General features: G+C 42.8%; 1 protein-coding gene across 6 annotated transcripts in view; it reads left to right on the top strand.

Moving 5' to 3' along the window:
* Positions 1-1,544: 1,544 nt before the first annotated feature.
* ATP9B (ATPase phospholipid transporting 9B) overlaps positions 1,545-21,390 on the top strand; it is a 230,711-nt gene continuing 210,865 nt past the window's right edge. For 4 of the 6 annotated variants that reach the window (XM_078393511.1, XM_020781634.3, XM_020781632.3 and 1 more), the window contains exon 1: positions 1,550-1,713. In XM_078393511.1, the coding sequence (XP_078249637.1) occupies positions 1,619-1,713 (95 nt within the window). In that variant the 5' untranslated portion in view covers positions 1,550-1,618. Of the gene's footprint in view, positions 1,714-21,390 lie in introns of all 6 variants that reach the window. The other 2 variants (XM_078393510.1, XM_078393512.1) reach the window with 2 other exon arrangements.

Below are 21,390 nucleotides of genomic sequence, written 5' to 3'. Positions count from 1 at the left end.
GGAACACCTTGTTGAAGAACCAGAGGGAAGAGGACAAAGAACATAACTTGGAAGTGTCAATATACATAGTGGTTTACAAAGTTATTGTGGTACTGATCAAACCACTTGTCTTTCCAAAACTATGTGATCTCTTTGGATAATAACCAAGCTTCCTTTCTTCAACAGAACATGTAGATTTACTTAGGAATAGTTCTTTTCGAAGTCATGAGTGTGTGTTTGGGGGCTGGTGGGTAAATAAGAGTCTAGGCATGGCATGGGCAGCCTAAGGTGAAAAGTACTCCCCAGTTGCACTTAACCCACTCTTTTATGCAAACTGCTGATACACTATTTATAGGGGAAAAGGTGAAAAGAAATACAAATTGGTGTACTATAATGAGTAAGATCTGGCCACAAGCAAGAAGTCTACAGTCTTTTAAACCTCCTAAGGGAGGCAACTGTGTCAGTCTGTGGCAGCAAAACAAACAAACAAACAAACAAACAAACAAAAAACTCCAAGAGTCCCATGGCACCTTTAAGAATGACAAGATTTATTTGGCTGAAGCTTTTGTGGACCACAGCCCACTTCTTTAGGTGCAAAGTGGTTGTGGGAGTTGTGGTCGGTTCTGACTATGTTTAACTTTAGTATATGTTGGTCTTTTTCTTCACTTTTCTGTAGAAAAAAAATCTATAGGAAAATTATATGAATTCAGTATTTTATGATTATTTTTGTTTCCGAGAAACGTGACCACGCCCAAGAAAGAAAAGTGCACCAAGACAGAACTCAAATCCTAAAGACACACAATGGTGTTATTTGGAGGATACAGTAGATTTACACCCACTGGTTACACACACAGCTCTTCCCTCCGACTGTGCACGAACAAACCACGGGAGATTTCTCGTAGCCCGATTGTACCCTTGCTAACGCGAAAGAAATTCTCAAAGAGCTTTCTTGCTCTCAGATGTGATGCGCACGGGATGGGGGTGGTGGTGCTAAAGGATGATGTGCTAGGTTGCCCAGTTTTTACGACCGTACTCTTGCATGTCAAGAAGGCACCTTCAGAAAACTCATCAGAACAAGCACGCATTTGGGGGGGCTGTCAGGACGCGCCCTGACAAAGCGGGTCGCCGTCCATAAAAGCTTATCCCGAAGAAACCCGCCCAAAGCGCCCCAAGATCCCTGGGCTGCTTGTGGACCCGCTCTGCAGGGTCCATCTGCGATTCCCCCCCCCCCAATGCGCCCAGCCCAAGCCCCCTGTGTCCCGAGATCGCGGCGATGACGCCCCGCCTGCCTCTCCCTCGGCTTTCACTTTCCATTCCTTCCTCGGCTCTTTCCGTTCCCCTCCCGAGCTCAAGTCGAGCTTCCAAGTCCGCCCGGCCGCTGCGTTCCGAGACGCAGAGGGGGGGGGAGCGAAGCACGAGCGCTTCTCAGAACCTGATTGGGCGCCACGTTCGCCTCACCCGCCTCCCTCGTTTAGCCCAACGCCTCTTTTCGGCTCCCCGCTTTGCCCGGCTTCGGCTCACTTGCTTACGTTACCGGGGCGTATTGCGCCACCGCGTGACGTCAAGGGGGCGTTGCCGATGACGTTTCAGAGTCACTCCAGACAGCTAGCCCGCTGGAGGGAGGGGGAGGAGGGGCAAGATGGCGGACCAAATCCCTTTGCACCCGGTACCGCGTAGCACACAGCGGAGGGCGGCTTATTATACCAACGCCTCAGCCGCACAGAGGCATAACAGGTAACGGGCTGGAAGGCAAAGGAGAGAAGATGGGGCAGAGGGCAGCAACTTGGGACCAGAGGTCTCCTGGAGGCGTGGAGGGGGATGGGATGGATTATGTTGGGCGCCTCCCAGGCTGAGAGGAACGAAGGGGCTGCTCTTTCCATGGCTCCCTCCAGACATCGGCCGCTGAGTCGCTGAGATATCCGGTCGCTGACGAAGTCTCAGGGTCTGGTAGAAAAGGGGCAGGCCCTTCGGATGGTAGATACTTTGGAGAAGGTGCTTGGCAGCTTGCTTTAGTTGGAGATTGGCAGGGTGGTGTTACTCCTGTAAGGTTGTTACTCCTGCTGTTACTCCCCTCTTCAGTGGGAGTACTGCTGTCATCGCAGCCCACCCTTTGGTGAGTTGTAGCTCATCCCGTTGGTGTCTAGAACCAAAGCCTAAAGTGCAGAAGTGGACTTCAGACTTGGTAGGACTCTCCTCTGGAACATCTGAAATTCCGAGGTCGGTAAAATGAGTACCCAGCTTGCTGGGGGGGCAATGTGTAGCCTGTATAATTAAAATTGTAAACCGCCCGGAGAGTGCTTGTAGCGCTATGGGGCGGTATATAAGTCCAATAAAATAAATAAATAAATAAATAAAATAAAACATACAGGCCTTCTTTCCATTCAGAATTCATCCTCCAGGAATAAAGGGCACCGGACTTTTAGCACACTGTGCCACTTCTTGGAAAATGTGATGTGTGGATATTTTCATCTTAGACTGCCCTGCTGCAGAGACCAAAAAAAACACTGATGGTCTTTCCTGCACTTTAGATGTTTTAAGGAAAGTGCAAAGAACAGACTCAAACTAAAATGTAGTAATTCAAGCTATCAGATTTTTCCTGTGAAAAGATTAGTTTGTAAAAGGAGACATCATTAAAAGTGTCATTTAATGTTCAGCCTCATTGTAGGAGGCAAAAGTGGAGTTTCCAACCTTTATTTAATTTATAAGAATTGTTCTGCTATGTATTACTCATTCATCATAAAAGAAAGAGTGTATTGATCATTGAAATGAAACAAAATTTAAAGGTGGTCAAAATCTTTATTAGAATTAGCTGTAAAATTCACTAAATATGCAAACTTTCAAGTTTCCTGAATTCTTCCTCAGGCTAGCTCCTAGAAATATCATCTGGAGGAGAAAGCCTCGTAAGTTCAAGAATTTGGCAAAATGTTCTAAAACATGGAGATTTGCATTCAATTTCATTTCTAAGGTGGAAGGCACAGCAATGCTAACATAGAATTGTACTTGCATGAATCTGTTATTCATCAAATTTACTTTTTATCTGAGGACTGGGGTTAATTGAAAGCTTGACTATTTTATGAATTTACAGTTTTAAAACAGGTGGTCCTGTTAGTCTGTGCTAGCATATCAGGCAAAAACAAAAGAAAAAAATATATAAAAAGACAAAAGTCTTGCAGCCCCTTAAAGACTAACTGCTATATTTTAATGTGAACTTTCATGGATGAGTCTGAGGAAGTGGTCTTGTCCATGAAAGCTCACATTAAAATATAGCAGTTAGTCGTTAAGGTTCCACAATGTTTTTGCCTTCTTTATTTTTTATTTTTTGTCTTGTTTTTTGTTTTTGTCTGTTATGAGTTTATAGTTGATTAATTATGCCTATCTTTGAATTTTTTACCCCAGATGTTTCTACCTTGTCTTTCAGACAAATTCCCAGGAGTTGGAGGGGGGCATTTGTTGGAGAGGGGTTTTTAACATACCGGAACTCATGAGTCTTCAGAATTGTGTTGAAATTACTCCCAGCTAGATTGCAAGCCAAAAGTTTGGGGTGTGATGCAAAGTTCGGAATGTCATGAGAAAGTATTTCCTGAGGAAATATATGGGAGGGGTTAAATGCTTTACTTCCTACTTCTAATCGCCTCTCTATACAGTGGTGCCTCGCTAGACAGTTACCCCACATGACAATTTTTTCGCTAGACATTGACTTTTTGCGATCGCTATAGTGATTCGCAAAACAGTGATTCCTATGGGGGAATTTCACTGGACAATGTTTGGTCCCTGCTTCGCAGACTGATTTTTGCTAGACAACGATTTTGACAGCTCCCTCCACGCTCGCAAAACGGGTGTTTTCGGGACCTAAACATTGCAAGACAGCGATTTAAACAGCTGATTGGCAGTTCGCAAAGCGGCTTTCCTATGGCCGATCTTCACTAGACGATGATTCTTTCCCATTGGAACACATTAAACAGGTTTCAATGCATTCCAATGGGGAAATGCTTTTCGCTAGACAATGATTTCAGTGGAATGGATTATCATCGTCTAGCGAGGCACCACTGTATTAAGTTGGCAAGTACTGGTTAAGAAAATGTTGTGCCCAGGTCATAGAAGCACAAACTGGTGTTTGTGAAGCCATTGTAAGGTCTTCTGTTTTCTAAAACTGACAATTTATTATCTTACCAATTATCTTGTTGATCTCATCTGACCTGGACATGGAAAGATTGGCATAGAAATCACAAATCTTAGCTGGCCTTGGTAACTAGCCAGAATGACTACATCTATCAGATTCAATCTCTCTCCAAATATTGGAAGGAAGGATTGTCTCTGACATCCTTGTGAGCTTGAAACATCCTTGAAAATGATCAAAGCTGTAGAAGCTAACCTCTGTCATCCTCACCCACTTGGAAACAACATTTATTTACCTGGAATGGGTTTTAGCAGAATCACTTCTTATCCAGAAAGTAGCAGAAATGGACCTTCTGCCAAATTCTGCTAAGCTTCACAGATGTGCTTTTAATATTTGAATCTTGCTTCTTCTTACAAACATACTAGTAATGATTATTTTATGTATTTATGTACATATACAGTAATACCTAACCAAAGTTTTTTGTGTTATGTGCCATCCAATCAGCACTGTCTGGTAGCAACCTTAATAGGACTTTCAAGGTAAGGGGGAGATATTTAAGACATGATTCTCCCCATCCAACTCGTTCAGTGACTGAGTGGGAATTTGAAACCAATTCTATTGAGTCAGTCCATCACTGCACCTACTACAGTGGGGTCTTGACTTGAGAACTTAATCCGTATTGGAAGGCGGTTCTCAAGTCAAAATGTTCTCAGGTCAAATCTGCATTTCCCATAGGAATGCATTGAAAACCATTTGATCCGTATCTGCTCTTTTCCGTCCATAGAAACTAATGGGAAGCTGCTATTCCGCCTTCGACCACTAGAGGGGGATATTTTGTTTCTTTTTTTCTTAGGTCAAGAAAGGTTCAGGGAAGGCAGGGAAAATACAGTCCAGGCAGTACAGTACCAGGCAGTCCGAAGACTGTCTCCCAATCCACTCTCTAAACTCTGGGAGGAGTGAGGAAGCAGACAGGCACCCTTTTCACTGGCCAACAGTTAACTGAAAGTTCACATTTTGCACTTTCCCTGCCTCCCACGTGGTTTTTTTCAGTTCTTAACTCAAATCTAAGTATGTAAGTCAAGTCAATATTTTCCTTTGAGAGTGGTTCTTAAGTCAAAATGTTCTTAACTCGAGCCGTTCTTAAGTCAAGACCCCACTGTACATCACTCTGGTTCTTAAAGTTCTTTTAGGTGGTGTAGAATATATTTAAAATATGGTAAAACAAAATGGCTAGGACAATTCAGGTTGCTATTGCTGTTTCTGGTGTGTTTTATTATTATTTTTGTTTGAGAGCTATAGGTACCGTATTTTTCGCTCCATAAGACGCACCTTTCCATAAGACGCACCAAATTTTTAGGAGAAGAAAACAGGAAAAAATCTGCTTTCTTCTTCTAAAATTTGGTGAGCCTTATGGAGAGGTCCATCTTATGGAACACACCCTAGGGTCCTAGGGTGTGTTCCAGGACCCTTTGGAGCCTCCCTCTGCTTCCCTCGGGGGCGAGAGGGGGTGAAATCGCCACCTTCTGGGGCTCTTCTGAAGTTTCCCAAGCCTCAGAAGAGCCCCCAAAGGTGGTGATTTCATCCCCTCTGGCCCCCAGGGGAGGCAGGGTCAGTCTCCAAAGAGTCCTAGGGTGTGTTCCAGGACCCTTTGGAGCCTCACCCTGCCTCCCTCACGGGCCAGAGGGGGCAAAATCGCCACCTTCTGGGGCTCTTCTGAGGCTTCCCAAGCCTCAAAAGAGCCCCAGAAGGTGGCGATTTTGCCCCTTCTGGCCCCCGGGAGAGGCAGGGTGAGTCTCCAAAGGGTCCTAGAACACACCATAGGACCCTTTGGAGACTCACCCTGCCTCCCCTGGGCGACAGAGGGGGCAAAATAGGCAGCTTCCAGTACCTTTTCTGAGCCTTTCCAGGCTCAGAAAAGGTCCTGGAAGCTCCCGATTTTGCCCCCGCTGTCCCCGTGGGGGTAGGTGGGTGAAGGCTGGCAAGGGTCCTGGGAGGCTCCCTTGGACCCTTGCCACCCTCCACCCCCCATGGGACCAGGGGGGGTAAAATCGCCAGCTTCTGGGAGTGTTTGGACGCTCCCCAAGCCTCCAAACACTCCCAGAAGCTGGCGATTTTACCCCCCCTGGCTCCGTGGGGGGGTGGAGGGAGGGTGGCAAGGGTCCAAGGGAGGGTCCCTTGGACCCTTGCCACCCTCCCCCACCCCCCACGGAGCGGGGGGGGGGGGTTTAATATCGCCAGCTTCTGAGTGTTGGGAGGCTTATCAAGCTTCCAAACACTCCCAGAACCTGGCGATTTTGCCAGGGCTGGCCCCGTGGGGGGGTGGGGGGAGGGTGGCAAGGGTCCTGGGAGGCTCCCTTGGACCCTTGCCACCCTTCACCCACCCCCCCATGGGACCGGGGGGGGTAAAATCGCCAGCTTCTGGGAGTGTTTTGAGGCTTGGGAAGCCTCAAAACACTCCCAGAACCTGGCGATTTTGCCAGTGCTGGCCCGTGCGTAGGTGGGAGGAGCGTCGCAAGGATCTGAGTGAGCTTCCAGGACCCTTGCGACGTTCCCCCCACCTGGAAGCTGGCGATTTCGCCGGTGCCGGCCCCGTGGGGGGGTGGGGGAGCCTCGCAAGGGTCCTGGAAGGCTCACCCGGACCCTTGCGACGCTCCCCCCCACGGGGCCAGCAGCGACGAAATTGCTGCATTCACACCATTAGACGCACTGACTTCCCCACCCACATTTTGGCGGGGGAAAAGTGCGTCTTATGGTGCAAAAAATACGGTATATATTACAATGTGTCCTTCTGCCATATTACATACAGTTTCTTATTGAAAGATCTTGAATGTTCATCACATAAGAAGGTCTTTCCACTAAGGAAGTCCCCAATAGTGTATTTGTCCTTTAAGATATGGACAGATTATGGAGTCTGAGAGAGTAGTTCATTATCCTTTTATAATATAACCTGGGTGAGAATGTTCCTTCAGATATTGTAAATGTGAGACGACCTGTTATGCTGCAATTTCTTACACACTTATGTGGGTATGAGACCCGTTTAACACATCGAAACGTCCTGCTGAATAGACTTGTGTAGGATCACTCTGTTAGTTTTTATTTAGGCCCTGGTTTACAGGATCACATTTCTGAACAAAATTTGTTTTTGCTCACATTCCCATCTGCTTGCTAAAATGTTTACCTCAGATCAATCATATTTCATAAAAGGGATAAAATTTTGTCTATAATAGGCTTAGATCCATTTATCTTCTGTCCTCCCAACCCACAAACATTAAACAATTAGGTCTGTTAGATTCCTGACACTGCTAACTAATTTGAATAGGCAGATGCAATAACCTCAGATTTATCTGCTGACATTATTTTATGTTATGACTGTCAGTGAAAGGGGAAAATACAGATTTGGGTGAGCTCCACATGTTGTGTTTTCTCTTTTTGACAAGATCTTTTTAAATTAATTAATTAATTAATTAATTTATATTTCTAAAGAATGAAAAGACAATCCACCATATTACAAATAATAAATACAAAGCTATTCCCCACAATTCTCCAAATCACATTTATACCATTCCCCATCACCTTTTAAAGAAATATCGACCAACAATCTATTTTTTTTTTCAAACCACATGTCTCAAAGTCTATTTTGTTGACATATTTTAATAATGGCTTCCAATTTTCAGTGAATTTACTGTGACTTATTTCTCCTCTATGTAATCTAACTTTATTAGTCATTTTTTCCATCAGCATTGTATGCCATATTTTACTCATGAATGCTTGCAATGAGAGATCTTGGGCTTTTTTCCAATTTTTAGCAATTTCAGATCTTGCGGTACCTATAAGATTTGCAACTAAATCTTTATATTTTAGTTTCTCATTTCCCCCTGTGAATAATGAAAATAACAATAATGTTTCATTAATATCTATTTTTTGATTAGTCAGTGTTTCTATCCATCTAATTACCTCGTTCCAAAATGCTTCTATTTTGGGGCAAGAGATCCACGTCTGTTCCAGAGTTCCTTTCTGTCCCCAGTTCCTCCAACATTTACGTATCAGATATATCTTTATTAATTCTATGTAGCTTTGTAGGGTATAGATGCCACTGATGCACTACCTTCAGAACCATTTCTTTCACACTTGCTGATACAGATTTATATGGGTATTTTTTCCAAATTCCTGTCCAAATTTCCTCAGGTATATTAATATTTAAATTTGTTTCCCACACTGCTTTAGATCCTCCACCTTTTCCATGTTCTTTCTCAATAATGCTTTTATATATTAGTGAGGTTTATCCTCTCTTTTTATTTTTATCTTTTTGAATACAATATTGTTCACATTCAGTTAATGTACTTAGAGAGCCAGTTTTTTGTTGTAAGTGAATAGCGAAACTTCTTATTTGTTTTAGTTGTAGCCAATTGATTTTTATTTGCTTTGTTTTCTCTTCTATTTGCTTAATAGTAATTGGTTCCCCTGAATCGTATAAGTCAATAATTTTATATATTTCAGTTTGTTTCCACTCCTTAAATTGTGCATATTTCTCTTTAGACTTAAAATCTGGGTGATCCAAAAGGGGACATAAAGGGGATACTGGGAGAGCCAGTGTTTTACTATGTTTTCTCCATATCCTTAATATTTTAGAAATGAATGGGTTCTGTATTTGTTCTCCTTTTCCAATTTTTTTAGTGGTATAAATATACTTATTTACTATGTCCGTTTTCATTTCACTTTCCATTTTGACCCAATCAGAATTTTTACAAGTCTCGTCAATTTGTATAAGTTTAATAATTTGGTTTATTTGTAAAGCTTCATAATATTTTTGGAGCTGTGGTAACCCTAATCCCCCCTTTTGACCCTGTCTATATTTGACACTATTTATGAATCTTATCTTCTTTCCCTTTCCTGCAATACAATTTTCTAGCTTTCCTTGCCATAGTTTTACTTTTTTTGTATCTGGCTGTAATGAAATATTTTGAAATAGAAATTGAAATTTTGGTAATATATAAGATTTAATCAAAGCTATTCTCCCTAGCATTGATAGGTTCAAATTGACCCACTTTGTCATTTTTTCTTTTGCAAATTTAAATAGATTTTTATACTTTCTGTAGATTAATTGATTAAGGTTTTTTGTTACCCATATTCCTAAGTATTTAAAATTTGAATAGCGTAACTCTAAATGAGATACTTTTTAAATTTCGTTTTGTTTTAAATTAGGAATATTTAAACATAATAATTTAGATTTTTGGAAATTAATTTCTAAACCTGACAAGATCTTTAACTCATATTGTCTGAATAAAGGTATCACTGTGTTTTGTCTTAGTACTTGCAATTGACAAGTATAGGTAATGGTAGTTTAACACTGTTGTAGTTGCTCTTGTGATGTGAGATTAATTTTGTCTGTCTGGCTTGATTATCTTCCACCCCCAGACCCCACCGGACTGGTTACCAAACAGCTGGTGTCATCTTCTGTGCCCCAATCACAGCAGTAGCTCGGCTGCCACAGCCCCATCTCCCTGCTCGCCCAGATACTCCGGCAAGGGGGCAGGAGGACAAGTCTTCCCGCTCAACTGCAGAGTGGCTGGGCAAGCAGGGCGGTTGGGCTGCAGCAGCAGAGCTACTGCCACGATTGTGGTTCAGAAGATTATGACAGCCACATGCGGTGCATGCTGCACTGTAAGCGATCCGGCCAAGTCTGGGGGGTGGGAGGTAATCAAGCAACCCACCTGTGCCGGGGTCTTTGTATTCATATACGAATACAAAGCGCCCATCTCTAGTGGATATACATGCATCTAGAGAGCAGGTGATCGTCATTTAGAAACTGTTGAAGTTGACCAAATAAATGTGTTGCCATTTTTTCCCTTAAGCTCAATCTTAGAGGAAAACATCTGAATCCAGTTCTTGAATAAACAAAGACCATGGTTTTCAAATTTTATTCCCTCAAGAAACTCTCAGCACTGACTAGTTGTAGATGAACTCATATAAGCAGTACAGATGCTTTGTGAACCTTATAATTGCCCACATGAGAAGAGTGTGTTACTTGGTATGTTTGAATATTCGTCTTTGTTTGTGCATTTCTTAGAAACAGGACTAATGAACAAACAGCCTTTCAGGGACTTTTGTCTGCATTACTCATCTTCTAATTGAGGAGCACTTGATAAAATACCACAGGTTCTGAACATTAATTGAAAATGACTGAAGTAGGATATTGTTTCTAACTAAACTTCTACTTTCGGAGTTGAAATGTATAACATAACAGATGGCCAGCTCACATGTTTAAGTTTTCTAAGTGTGGAATCATTGTTCTTGTTGTTTAGTTGTTAAGTTGTGTCCGACTCTTTGTGACCCCATGGACCAGAGCACGCCAGGCTCTCCTGTCTTCCACTGCCTCCCAGAGTTTGTTCAAATTCCTGTTGGTAGCTTCAATGACACTGTTCAACCATCTTGTCCTCTGTCGTCCTCTTCTCCTCTTGCCTTCACACTTTCTCAACATCAGGGTCTTTTCCAGGGAGTCGTCTCTTCTCATGAGATGGCCGAAGTATTGGAGCCTCAGCTTCAGGATCTGTCCTTCCAGTGAGCACTTGGGGTTGATTTCCTTCAAAATGGATAGGTTTGTTCTCTGAAGAGTCTCCTCCAGCACCCCAATTCAAAAGCATCAATTCTTTGGCAGTCAGCCTTCTTTATGGTCCAGTTCTCACTTCCATACATAACTACTGGAAAAACCATAGCTTTGACTATGTGGACCTTTGTTGGCAAGGTGATGTCTCTGCTTTTTAAGATGCTGTCTAGGTTTGTCACCGCTTTCCTCCCAAGAAGCATGTGTCTTTTAATTTTGTGGCTGCTGTCACCAACTTGCAGTGATCATGGAGCCCAAGAAAGTAAAATCTGCCACGGCCTCCATATCTTCCCCTTCTGTTTGCCATGAGGTGATGGGACCAGTAGCCATGATCTTAGTTTTTTTGATGTTGAGCTTCAGACCATTTTTTTGCGCTCTCCTCTTTCACCCTCATTAAGAGGTTCTGTAATTTCTCCTCACTTTCTGCTGTCAGAGTGGTATCATCTGCATATCTGAGGTTGTTGATATTTTTTCCAGCATTCTTAATTGCGGTTTGGGATTCATCCAGTCCAGCCTTCTGCATGATGTATTCTGCATGTAAGTTAAACAAGCAGGGAGATAATATACAGTGTTTGCTATGTTTGTAGACATATTATAAAATATCAACAAGGGTGGATTTGATTTATATCAAATTGATTTAAATCATGATTCAATTTTTTGAAAATTGGGTTTTTTAATTATGTAAATTTTTTAAATTATTATTTTTTCATTTAAACCATGCTTTAAATCAATGTTATTTTTAAAATAAGGATGATTGTTATTTTTTAAATCCATCCTGCTGTTACGCATGGCATCTCCTAGAGGTTGCTCTGGTTTCTGGGTGAGATTGTAACAACAGTAGCATTAGTTTTGACAATGCAATATGCAGTGTTTTGCTTTTTCTCCTTGAGTAAAATTGGTAGTGGCAATAAGGTGAACTCTTTGGGTGAGTTACAAGGATCCTTGATAGGCTACAAGACAGAACATCTGAGGATGACAGCTACCCTATGGGCTTCTGGTTGCCTCCATGTACAATTTGCACAAAGTGACTGAATTTGTTCTCACTTATTCAGTATAGATGCAATTTTATAACTGCCTATGCACAAATAATTTCTGCATAAAAACCAACATGGAGTCCTGTGGCACCTTAAAGGCTAACAAATTTTATTTGACACAAACTTTATAGACACCAGCTTGCTTCTTCAGATGCAGTTTGTGTAGAGTGGTCTTTTAGGAGTAGGTGGGAGAGAAAGATTTGGAATGTAGAGTTTGTTCTTGCTTTATTTTGATGTTTTGATATTGCTTTTGTATACTGTTTTTTAGTGTGGTATTTGATCTTTTTTTAGTATTTGTATACTCAGTGTTGTTAGCTTTAAAGGCTCTATTGTAATGATGTAAGCTGCCTTGGGTCCTTTTAAAGGAGAAATGTGGGATAAAAGTATTTTAAAACAAATAAGTATTTTTCAGATTGACATATTTTTCTTCTCTAAAACTCACTTTTAGTATATGACACTTTCAAAAACTCATTTAAAAAGGTACTAGTTTACAGCTATGTGCTAGAGTTTTTATCTAATCTATTCTCAAATAAGTTTTTATTATTATTCAGGTTCAGGACTGTGACTCATGCTCATGTTTACTGCTGGCCTTTTTGTTATCTTCCCACACCTCTAAAAACATCTTTCTGTTTTTGAATCTCTGTCTGATAACAAAGTACTTAAATCGTAGACAAAAATAGTAAGCATTCTCTAGTTTCATATACTTAAGCTTTGTCAATGTTGTTGTATTAATATATCAGTCAATTCTCATGGTATCTTTATCTTAAGATCAAGGCAGAGATAGTGTCTTGTTTTTCCCTTAGCACTGTTCGGAAAAGAAGTAATAAAACAAGATACATCAGTTTGAGATTTCACACTATCAATTTTGCCCAGTCTTGTGAGACAGGATTACACCACATTATTCCAGTTAAGTTTAGAATGCTCAAACAAGAGGAGTGACATTGGTTTACAATAATTTTGCCAATATAGAAGAGAAAGAGTTCATTGATTTTTTTTAAAACAATCTAGTACTTACTGTAATAAAAACTTGGTAAATTTGGATCTTCAGTTTGCACAGTTTTCATCCTAAATACAGTGGTGCCTCGACTTACGAACATCCCTACTTATGACCCTTTAGAGTTACAACCAGCTCTGGCTGCAAAATTTTGCTTCTACTTGCGACCGGAGCTTCAACTTACGAACAGAAAAAGGCGGGAAATTCAAATTTCTATCTGTAGGTGGCGACAAGGCTGCTTCTTTGTAGCTCTTTCGCCCCAGCAGTTAGAAAGTGTGCCTTGGAGGAGGCTTGGGACTGCCTTCTTCTCCTTCTGAGTGTGTGTGTGTGTGGGGGGGTTGCGGGGAAGCTTTGGGCTGCCTGGTAAGTTAAGGTGCTGTTTTTGCTTTTTTAAAACTGTTATGCATGTTTTTGCAGTGTGGTTTTGAGTTGGGAGGGTTATGTTACTGTGCCATGATGGGTCTTGGTGTGTGTGTGTTTTGGTTTCCCAACCCATTTCTGATGGGTCTTTGGGGGGTTGGTTGCTTTTTGGGTTTTCCCCCATTTCCGATGGGTCCTGAATGGTTCACTTGCTTTTTCCTTTCTTTTCTTTGCATTTCTGACCTACCCCCTTTGTTTTCTGTGCATTTCTAATCTTCTCCATTTGTTTTCTGTGCATTTCCAATGTGTCTTGAATGCTTGATTGCTTCCCCCCCTTCAGCTGGAAGGGATTAATCCCGTTTCCAATGAGTCTTGCAGTGATTTTTTTGGGTGATTAATTGCATTTCAATGCATTCCTATGGGAAATGGTGCCTTGACTTACGACCATTTCTAGTTATGTCCATCTTCTGAAATGGGTTATGGTCGTAAGTCAAGGCACCACTGTATGTAATTACTTGAGACATTACTAAAGTTATTGGAAATGCTGCAGCTATAATTAATAATTATATATATACTGGCAGTGTAATAGAAAAAGTAAAGATTAACACTGTATTCATGAATATTGTAACCCTTAAAATAATAACATCCCAGCCAATATTCCCTCTAAGTTGCATGGCTGCATGGGCATGAAGTTCTGTGACTCCCTCCCTGCAGCATTTCTCCCCTTCCATGCACCCACAGTGAGTGTTTCCAGCCTCTTTGCTTCTGTCACGGTTGGAACTCTGTGCTTGGGGAGCAGAGTCATGTGGTGGTGGGGAGTTGTGTGTGCGAGCGGCTGAAAATTAGAGGGAACATTGAGCCCAGTACTTTCATTATTACATGTGTGTTGCATATAATTCAAAAAAATCTAAATTTAATGCTTATAATTTATGAATTTTAAGATTATGTTAGCTTTGAAAAAATTGTTTATTGTAGGAATACTCACATTTCAATTATTTAATTTGGGGGTGGGAGGTTGAGCAAAAATAGAACTTGCACAGTATTTGTAAAGTGAATATCATTTTTCATGGGATAAAGGCATGCATCTATATGCAGTGCAGTGCTAGGATGTGTTCTTATGTGTTTTTGGACCTAGTCCAGAAACCCAAATTAGCACACTGTAGCCCCGCCACCATGGGGACGTGGTGGCGCTGTGGGCTAAACCGCAGAAGCCTGTGCTGCAGGGTCAGAAGACCAAGCAGTTGTAAGATCGAATCCACGCGACGGAGTGAGCGCCCGTTGCTTGTCCCAGCTCCCGCCAACCTAGCGGTTCGAAAGCATGCAAATGCGAGTAGATAAATAGGTACCATCTCGGTGGGAAGGTAAACAGCGTTCCGTGTCTAAATCACACTGGCCATGTGACCACGGAAAGATTGTCTCTGGACAAACGCTGGCTCTATGGCTTGAACAGCGGGATGAGCGCCGCCCCCTAGAGTCGGACACGACTGGACAAAAATTGTCAAGGGGAACCTTTACCTTTACCTTAGCCCCACCACCACCTTGAGAAGGGGTTTTGAGTGATTTCACCAGCATCATGGGATCCTACAGCTTTCCTTTTTCCTGTTGCTGATTTTGTTCTTTTTAAAGGAAGCTGCTGCATTGCTTCTTGGGAGCCCTAGTCATGTTGCCCATCAGGCTCTGTAGAGGGCACCTCCTAAAGCACTACAACTCCCAGAAAGTACCGTATTGTATCCCATTGGCTCAAGAAGGGAAGAACATGTAGAATTTGAAAGAAGTTATCACAGAGGGAGGTGGTGACCTAAAATAGTATTCTATTGTGAGTACAGTGAAGAAATGCAGTGGTGCCTCGCATAACGATGTTAATTGGTTCAGAAAAAAAAACGTTATGTGAAAACATCGTTATGTGAAGCACCGCTTCCCATAGGAATGCATTGAAAACTGGTTACTCCGTTCCAATTGGAACGGATTATCTGGTTTTCTCCCTCCCTAGAGTCCGGCCATGGCTGGGGTAGCCGCCGCGGCTCGGATGCAAGCAGCGGGGGGAGGGTGGTGGGATTGGAATGCCTTTCAGGCATCCCGGGCTTGGATCCCACCCGCCGCTGGTTACCCAAGGGGGTTACCCAATCCCACCACCCTCCCAGCCTCCCCCCAAGGCTTGGATCCAAGCCGTGGGGGGAGGTTGGGTGCGGACACCCCCCCACCCTGCAGCCGCCGCTTGAAGCCTCCCCGTGTCGCTTTCCCCAGCCGTTCTCAGACTTCAAGGTGTCTGAGAACGGCCGGGGTAGGCAGCGCGGGGAGATTACCGGCATCGGGGACAGGGGGGGGGATCGGGAAGGCTTGAAGCCTACCCGCGCCGCTTACCCAGGCCGTTCTCGGACTTCTGGAAGTCCGAGAATGGCCTGGGTAAGCGCCGCGGGTAGGCTTCAAGCTTCCCGATTCCCCCCCCACCCTGTCCCCGCCGCTTAAAGCCTCTTTGCGCTGCCTAGCCCGGCCGTTCTCGGACACCTAGGTGTCCGAGAACGGCCTGGGTAGGCGGCGCGGGGAGGCTACCGGCATCGGGGACAGGGTGGGGGGTGGATCGGGAAGCTTGATGCCTACCCGCGCCGCTTACCCAGGCCGTTCTCGGACTTCCAGAAGTCCAAGAACGGCCTGGGTAAGCGGCACGGGTAGGCTTCAAGCTTCCCGATTCCCCCCACCCTGTCCCCGCCGCTTAAAGCCTCCTTGCGCTGCCTAGCCCGGCCGTTCTCGGACACCTAGGTGTCCGAGAACAGCCTGGGTAGGCAGCGCGGGGAGGCTACCGGCATCCGAGACAGGGTGGGGGGTGGATCGGGGAGCTTGATGCCTACCCGTGCCGCTTACCCAGGCCGTTCTCGGACTTCTGGATCCCCACCCCACCCTGTCCCCGATGCTTGAAGCCCCCCCGCGCCGCTTTCCCCAGCCGTTCTCAGACTTCCAGGCGTCCGAGAACGGCCGGGGTAGGCGGCGCGGGGAGGCTGCCAGCGGCGGGGACAGGGTGGGTGGGGGTGTCCGGAACGCTTCCTTCGACACCCCCGTACCCTTCCCCCGCCGCCGCTGAGAGCCTTCCGAGCTCTCAAAGGGCTTTCTCCAATATCGGAGGGGGCCCTTTGAGAGCTCGGAAGGGAATTGTCGGCAGGGGCCGGTGGCTTCTGGGTCCTTCCGAGGCTGCAGCCCACTGCCGACATTTTCCCCCAGCTGAGCGGCGGGGCTTCAAAGCTCCCGCCGCTCAGCTGGGGGAAAATGGTGCCTATGGGGAAAAAATCCCAAAGCAAGGCAAGATCATAGTGCGATCGCAAAAGCGATGGCAAAAAAGCCATCGCTATGCGATTTTTTCGTTAAACGGGGTGCTCGTTATGCGAGGCACCACTGTACCAGAAATTCTGATGTACCATGAATGAACAGTGCAAAGATTTCACAGTGAATTAAAATATTAGTAATGCATAAATAAATTTCAAACATGCATGTTCGTAATTTTTCAGAGATGACAGAGTGAGGCATCTGAGTATAGCTCTCAACCCAGAAGAACAGAATTAGTTTCTTCATGAAGAAGATATTTACAAATGCATTCTATTGTTTGCTTTTACTTATGAGGTTTGTGTACTGATAAGAAAGAAAAGAACTTTGAGAATGTAAATATGATTTAAACAATACATGGTAAAATGCAACTAAAACCTAATGCACACATTCACTTACTCATTCCTTTTACAAGCCATCAAAGTCTGAAGAGACTATTGGATAATGTTCACAAGAGTTTCTTATATAGAAGTTAATTTTAAAGTAGTTATTCTAATTTCTTTTTCTGCTACTGTTTTTGTTTACAAGTTGTTTAATATTAATGTTCTTTAGGAAGCCAGGTTTTTTTCAAAGATACCTGTCTCATATCTGATTTAGTATCACAAGTGCTGTGTTTTGCATTCTAACTTATTCATGTTGCTTTCAGAGCACCATTATTTTATAAAAAGTTTCTAGCTTTTCACTTAATTGATTTGTCACTCATGAAAAATAGCTTCTCAGACAATTAAATGTACATGACAGTAGATTGCAAAGAAATTGAGATTTTCCCTATAAAATCCATTATTCATCAGATTTTAAATACTGTGGTAAAAAATTTTAACACAATAGGAAGATTGCTCTTCGGAGAAGAATAAATTGCTTGCCAGTTCAGAGGCTGAATTCAAAGTTACTAAACATGATACTTGTTTGTTATCTTTGTAGCTAGTGTACTGTATTTCTATAGCTTATGCCAAGACTTAACTTTTTGAACAAATTATAACATGTTTTTGTAAGGGGTACGAATAATTTTCTTTCTCTAACATCAGAACAGCTTTGATGATCAGGAACATAGAAGCTCTGTTCAGGTGTTATAATTCAGTTACATTCACTGTGTGTAGAAGAGAGTTTTCTAGAGCAGTGGTCCCCAAGCTTGAATAACCCAGGTGTTCTTAGAGTACAACTCCCAGAAATCCCAGCCGTCACAGCTTGTGATGAAGGCTTCTGGGAATTGCAGTTCAAGAACACCTGTGTTATCCAAGATAGGAAACCACTGCTCTAGACCACCATTTCCTTTCCTGTTTTCATTATGCCTTCTTCATATTGAGCATGAAGCATCTGAAAAGAGATATGTTGTCTGTGAATACTCTCCATAACATTCAGGACTCTGATTTTTCTAGTTGTTCAGTTTACATGAAGTTCACACAGTTCACACAGACTATGGTTCTCTTCCCTTTCAGACTTGTCCTCAGTGTCTAGGTGGGTGATGGAAGTGATGATAGAGGCTGCTAGGGCACTCTCCTTTATATATGGTATATTTATCTAAATTATAACATATGAATAGAGATGCAGTTTTCAGCACAGATGGGTTATATCCAGTGTCAACATGGAAAAGATGCAAGAGGAGTTGTTTGGTTAGGAAATCTAACAAAAGCTATACCTAACTGCATGGCTTGTGTAATGGGGAGCTTAGAAGCAAATGCAGCAAAACAGAAATTGTATCAGAATTGTCACAGATTTATACAATACAGTGTCCCGTATAAATGAACAGTTGCTTTCTTCAATTTGTAAAACGTTGTACTCTGTTTAAAAAAACTTAGTGCAATGAAATAGATAATATAAATATTTGCAAATATACATGTCTGTCTGTCTGTCTATCTATATCTATCTATATCTATCTATCTATATCTGTCTGCCTGCCTGCCTGCCTGCCTGCCTGCCTGCCTGCCTGCCTGCCTGCCTACCTACCTACCTACCTACCTACCTACCTACCTACCTACCTACCTACCTACCTACCTACCTACCTAATCTATGATACGAGAAGATGCTGATAACTATTGAGCCTTTCCCAGAAAAAAATTGAGCTAGGAAGCTGTAACTGCCACATTATTCTACATATTCCCCCAGGAAGTCAATGCGCTTGCGACATCCATTCTGCAGTTTCTTAAGTCCCTGCAAATAAAATTATTCCGACTGCTGGTGTAACCACTCATTTGTGGCATTAGTTGCCTCCAGAACACTCCCAAATCATTGTCCCTTTAGGTGGTTTTTTTTTTTTAGTTTGGGGAACAGATTATAGTCAGAAGGAGCCAGATGAGAATAGGGTATCACTTGAAAGCCTAAGTACGTTAGTTTTGCCATTGTTTCACCTGCAGTGTGTGACAAGGATGTCATGCAACAGGAGCTTTCCTCAATGTTTTTCCTTGATATTTTGCCTCAACTTCGTCAATAAAGCACAGTAATATTTTGCATTGATGGTTGAACCCTGTTGGAGGTAGTCCACCAACAGAACTCCCTTCTAATCCCAAAAAAACTGTTGCCATTTGCTTCTGCGCCGACCTTTGCACTCGGAACTTCTTTGGCCTGGGGGAACCACTGTGCCTCCATTCTTTAGACTGTTCCTTTGTCTCAGGATCATAACAGTAGATCCATGTCTCATCACCAGTTACCAGTTTGCCCAGGAAATCTGACTCAGTCCTCTGATGGAGCTGGGCAAGGCTCTGAAGACTTCACCAGCACCATTTTTGAACTTCCCGTCCGTTCCCCCTGCCTTTTTCCATTCGGAGGCTTGTCTCCGATGGTGCTCGTCAAGGCTCCGAATGGAAAAAGGGTGGGAAATTCAAAAATGGTGCTGGGGAAGGTTTGCCCAGCACCATCGGAGGACTGCCGGGGGACCTCTGAAAGTGGCAATCGCGGTTGCAGGGGACCCCCTCTAGTCCTCCGATGGTGCTTCCCCAGCTCCCTACCTGGTAAGTGACTTTTTCAGAGTTTTTTTGGCCCATAGGAATGCATTAATTAAATTTTAATGCATTCATATGGGAAAACTCGCCTTGCAAGACGAAAATTTCGCAAGACGACAGGTCTCGCGGAATGAATTATTTTCGTCTTGCGAGGTACCACTGTACTGGATTTGAGGTGGTACCCAGCATGGCGTAGTAGATAGACTGATAGATTAGGATTTTAGAGACCAGGATTCTTGGTTGTGCAAACTCACTGGGGGATTAGAACTAGTAAAACCATTCCTTAAATATCTCACTTACCTTGAAAGCTCTATTAGGATTGTTATAAGTCAGTTTCAGTCTGATGGAACATAACTAATGATTAGAGGAGTTTTAGGCAGTATAACACACGTGTCTATAATGAATTAGAAAAACTTGATAACTAATAAAGTTTAAAAAGATTAATTTGTCTGAAGTGTGTAAATTTGTGCACTTGCATTTTTTTGTGATTTTTTTTTGCCTTTAACAGTTTAAAAAGATAGTGAACGTTATACATTTCTGGGTCTTAATACCTCATTTTAAATCAGTTTTTCATGATTTACCAAGGTTCAGAATAAACATATGTACATGTCCTATGAATGCAGAGAATTAGGAACTTAAAAGTTTTGAAGTAATATCTAACAGTAGATTCTACTACTGTGATCCAGCAGAAGCCCCCACAAACAAAATGGATGATGGTTATTTCTATCAGCTTCCTCCTTTTCTGTTTCTTGAAAGGAGTCTTACCTGAATAAAAGAACCTCATTGAGAAGAATATAATTGGGACTACAGAATTAAAGGAAGGTTGTGTAGACTCTGTGAATTTTTTTCCAAAACTTTCTGTTGAGTACATCTCACCTGTCTCAAAGGATGACTAAGAGACCCACCCCATGCCGGTTGCCCCACTCACAAGCCTCCACACACCACCTAGGTTGTTATTCTTTGCCAGCTGCCCAGTCTGAGAAGGCGCTCAGGCTTCCCTTTCCTGGCTCCTCTGGCAGCTGACCACTCAATGGCTGCACAGGGAGAATTGCTGTCCTGCCTCCTCATCTGAGTGGTCGGCTGCTGGAGGATGCAGAAAAGGGAAGCCTAAGCTCTTCCTGGACTGGGCAGCCAGTGAAGGAGGACGACCCGGCTGATGCACGGAGGCTGGTGAGTGGGGCAGTTGGTCAGGGGATGTGGAGAGGGAACGTGTTGTACCTGTGGTGCTACACTGATGAATTTCATCAGCTCAGGCCAACTTAATTTGTGCTCATCTCTACTGTACTTATAGACCTTAATGAAAAAAATACTGATGTGGATGGTGTAATGTATATTACAAAGAATATAAAAATGTAAGAAAAAAATTATTGATGCAGTGGTGAAGTAAAAGTCCAATACATTTAGATTTTGTAAAAGAGTAAATAAATTTTTCAGACCCTGTAGATCTATAGGTTACAATGCTTAACATAAATTGAGGCAAAAAATAAAAATTTGTTTTATGAGATACGTCATTGGTAAGCCTACCTTTTATTGCTAGCTGTTATTATTCATAGGTGAATTTTACGTCAGATGTCACTTATTACTTATACTGTATATGAAATAGGCAATTGCCTTATACTGAATAAAACTTTTGCTCCACATAGCCCAGTATTGTTAGTGCTGGCTGGCTCTAGATGTCCAGGTTTCAGGAAAGTTTTTCTTCTATCCGCAAGCTAGAGAGGGAGGGATTGAACGTGGCACCTTCTATGTGCGAAGCATCTGTTCTCTCTGAACTGCATTGCTCTGTAATGTGTAAATATATTGTTGTAATAAGAAAATGAAGAGCTGAAATTGCTTGTTAATTAAACAGATATGTTTATAAAACAGCACTAGTTACTGGTTAAGTTGCTGTCATAATTTTATAGCAAAAATTCTCATGAGAGCATACTGGACAGGCATGTTCTTTGTCCTTCCTAGGAATCCTGTGATCATTTAGGTAGCTAAACTGTTTGTTGTGCTTCTTTATAATGCCCTGAATGCATCGTGTACATGCATACATAACTACTAAAGAATGCTGC

Source organism: Pogona vitticeps, chromosome 4 (assembly GCF_051106095.1).
Source record: "Pogona vitticeps strain Pit_001003342236 chromosome 4, PviZW2.1, whole genome shotgun sequence".
In the NCBI taxonomy this organism is placed as follows: Eukaryota; Metazoa; Chordata; class Lepidosauria; order Squamata; family Agamidae; genus Pogona; species Pogona vitticeps.
Note: the sequence above shows the minus strand (reverse complement) of the source record. Positions and strands in the feature narration are given on the sequence as shown.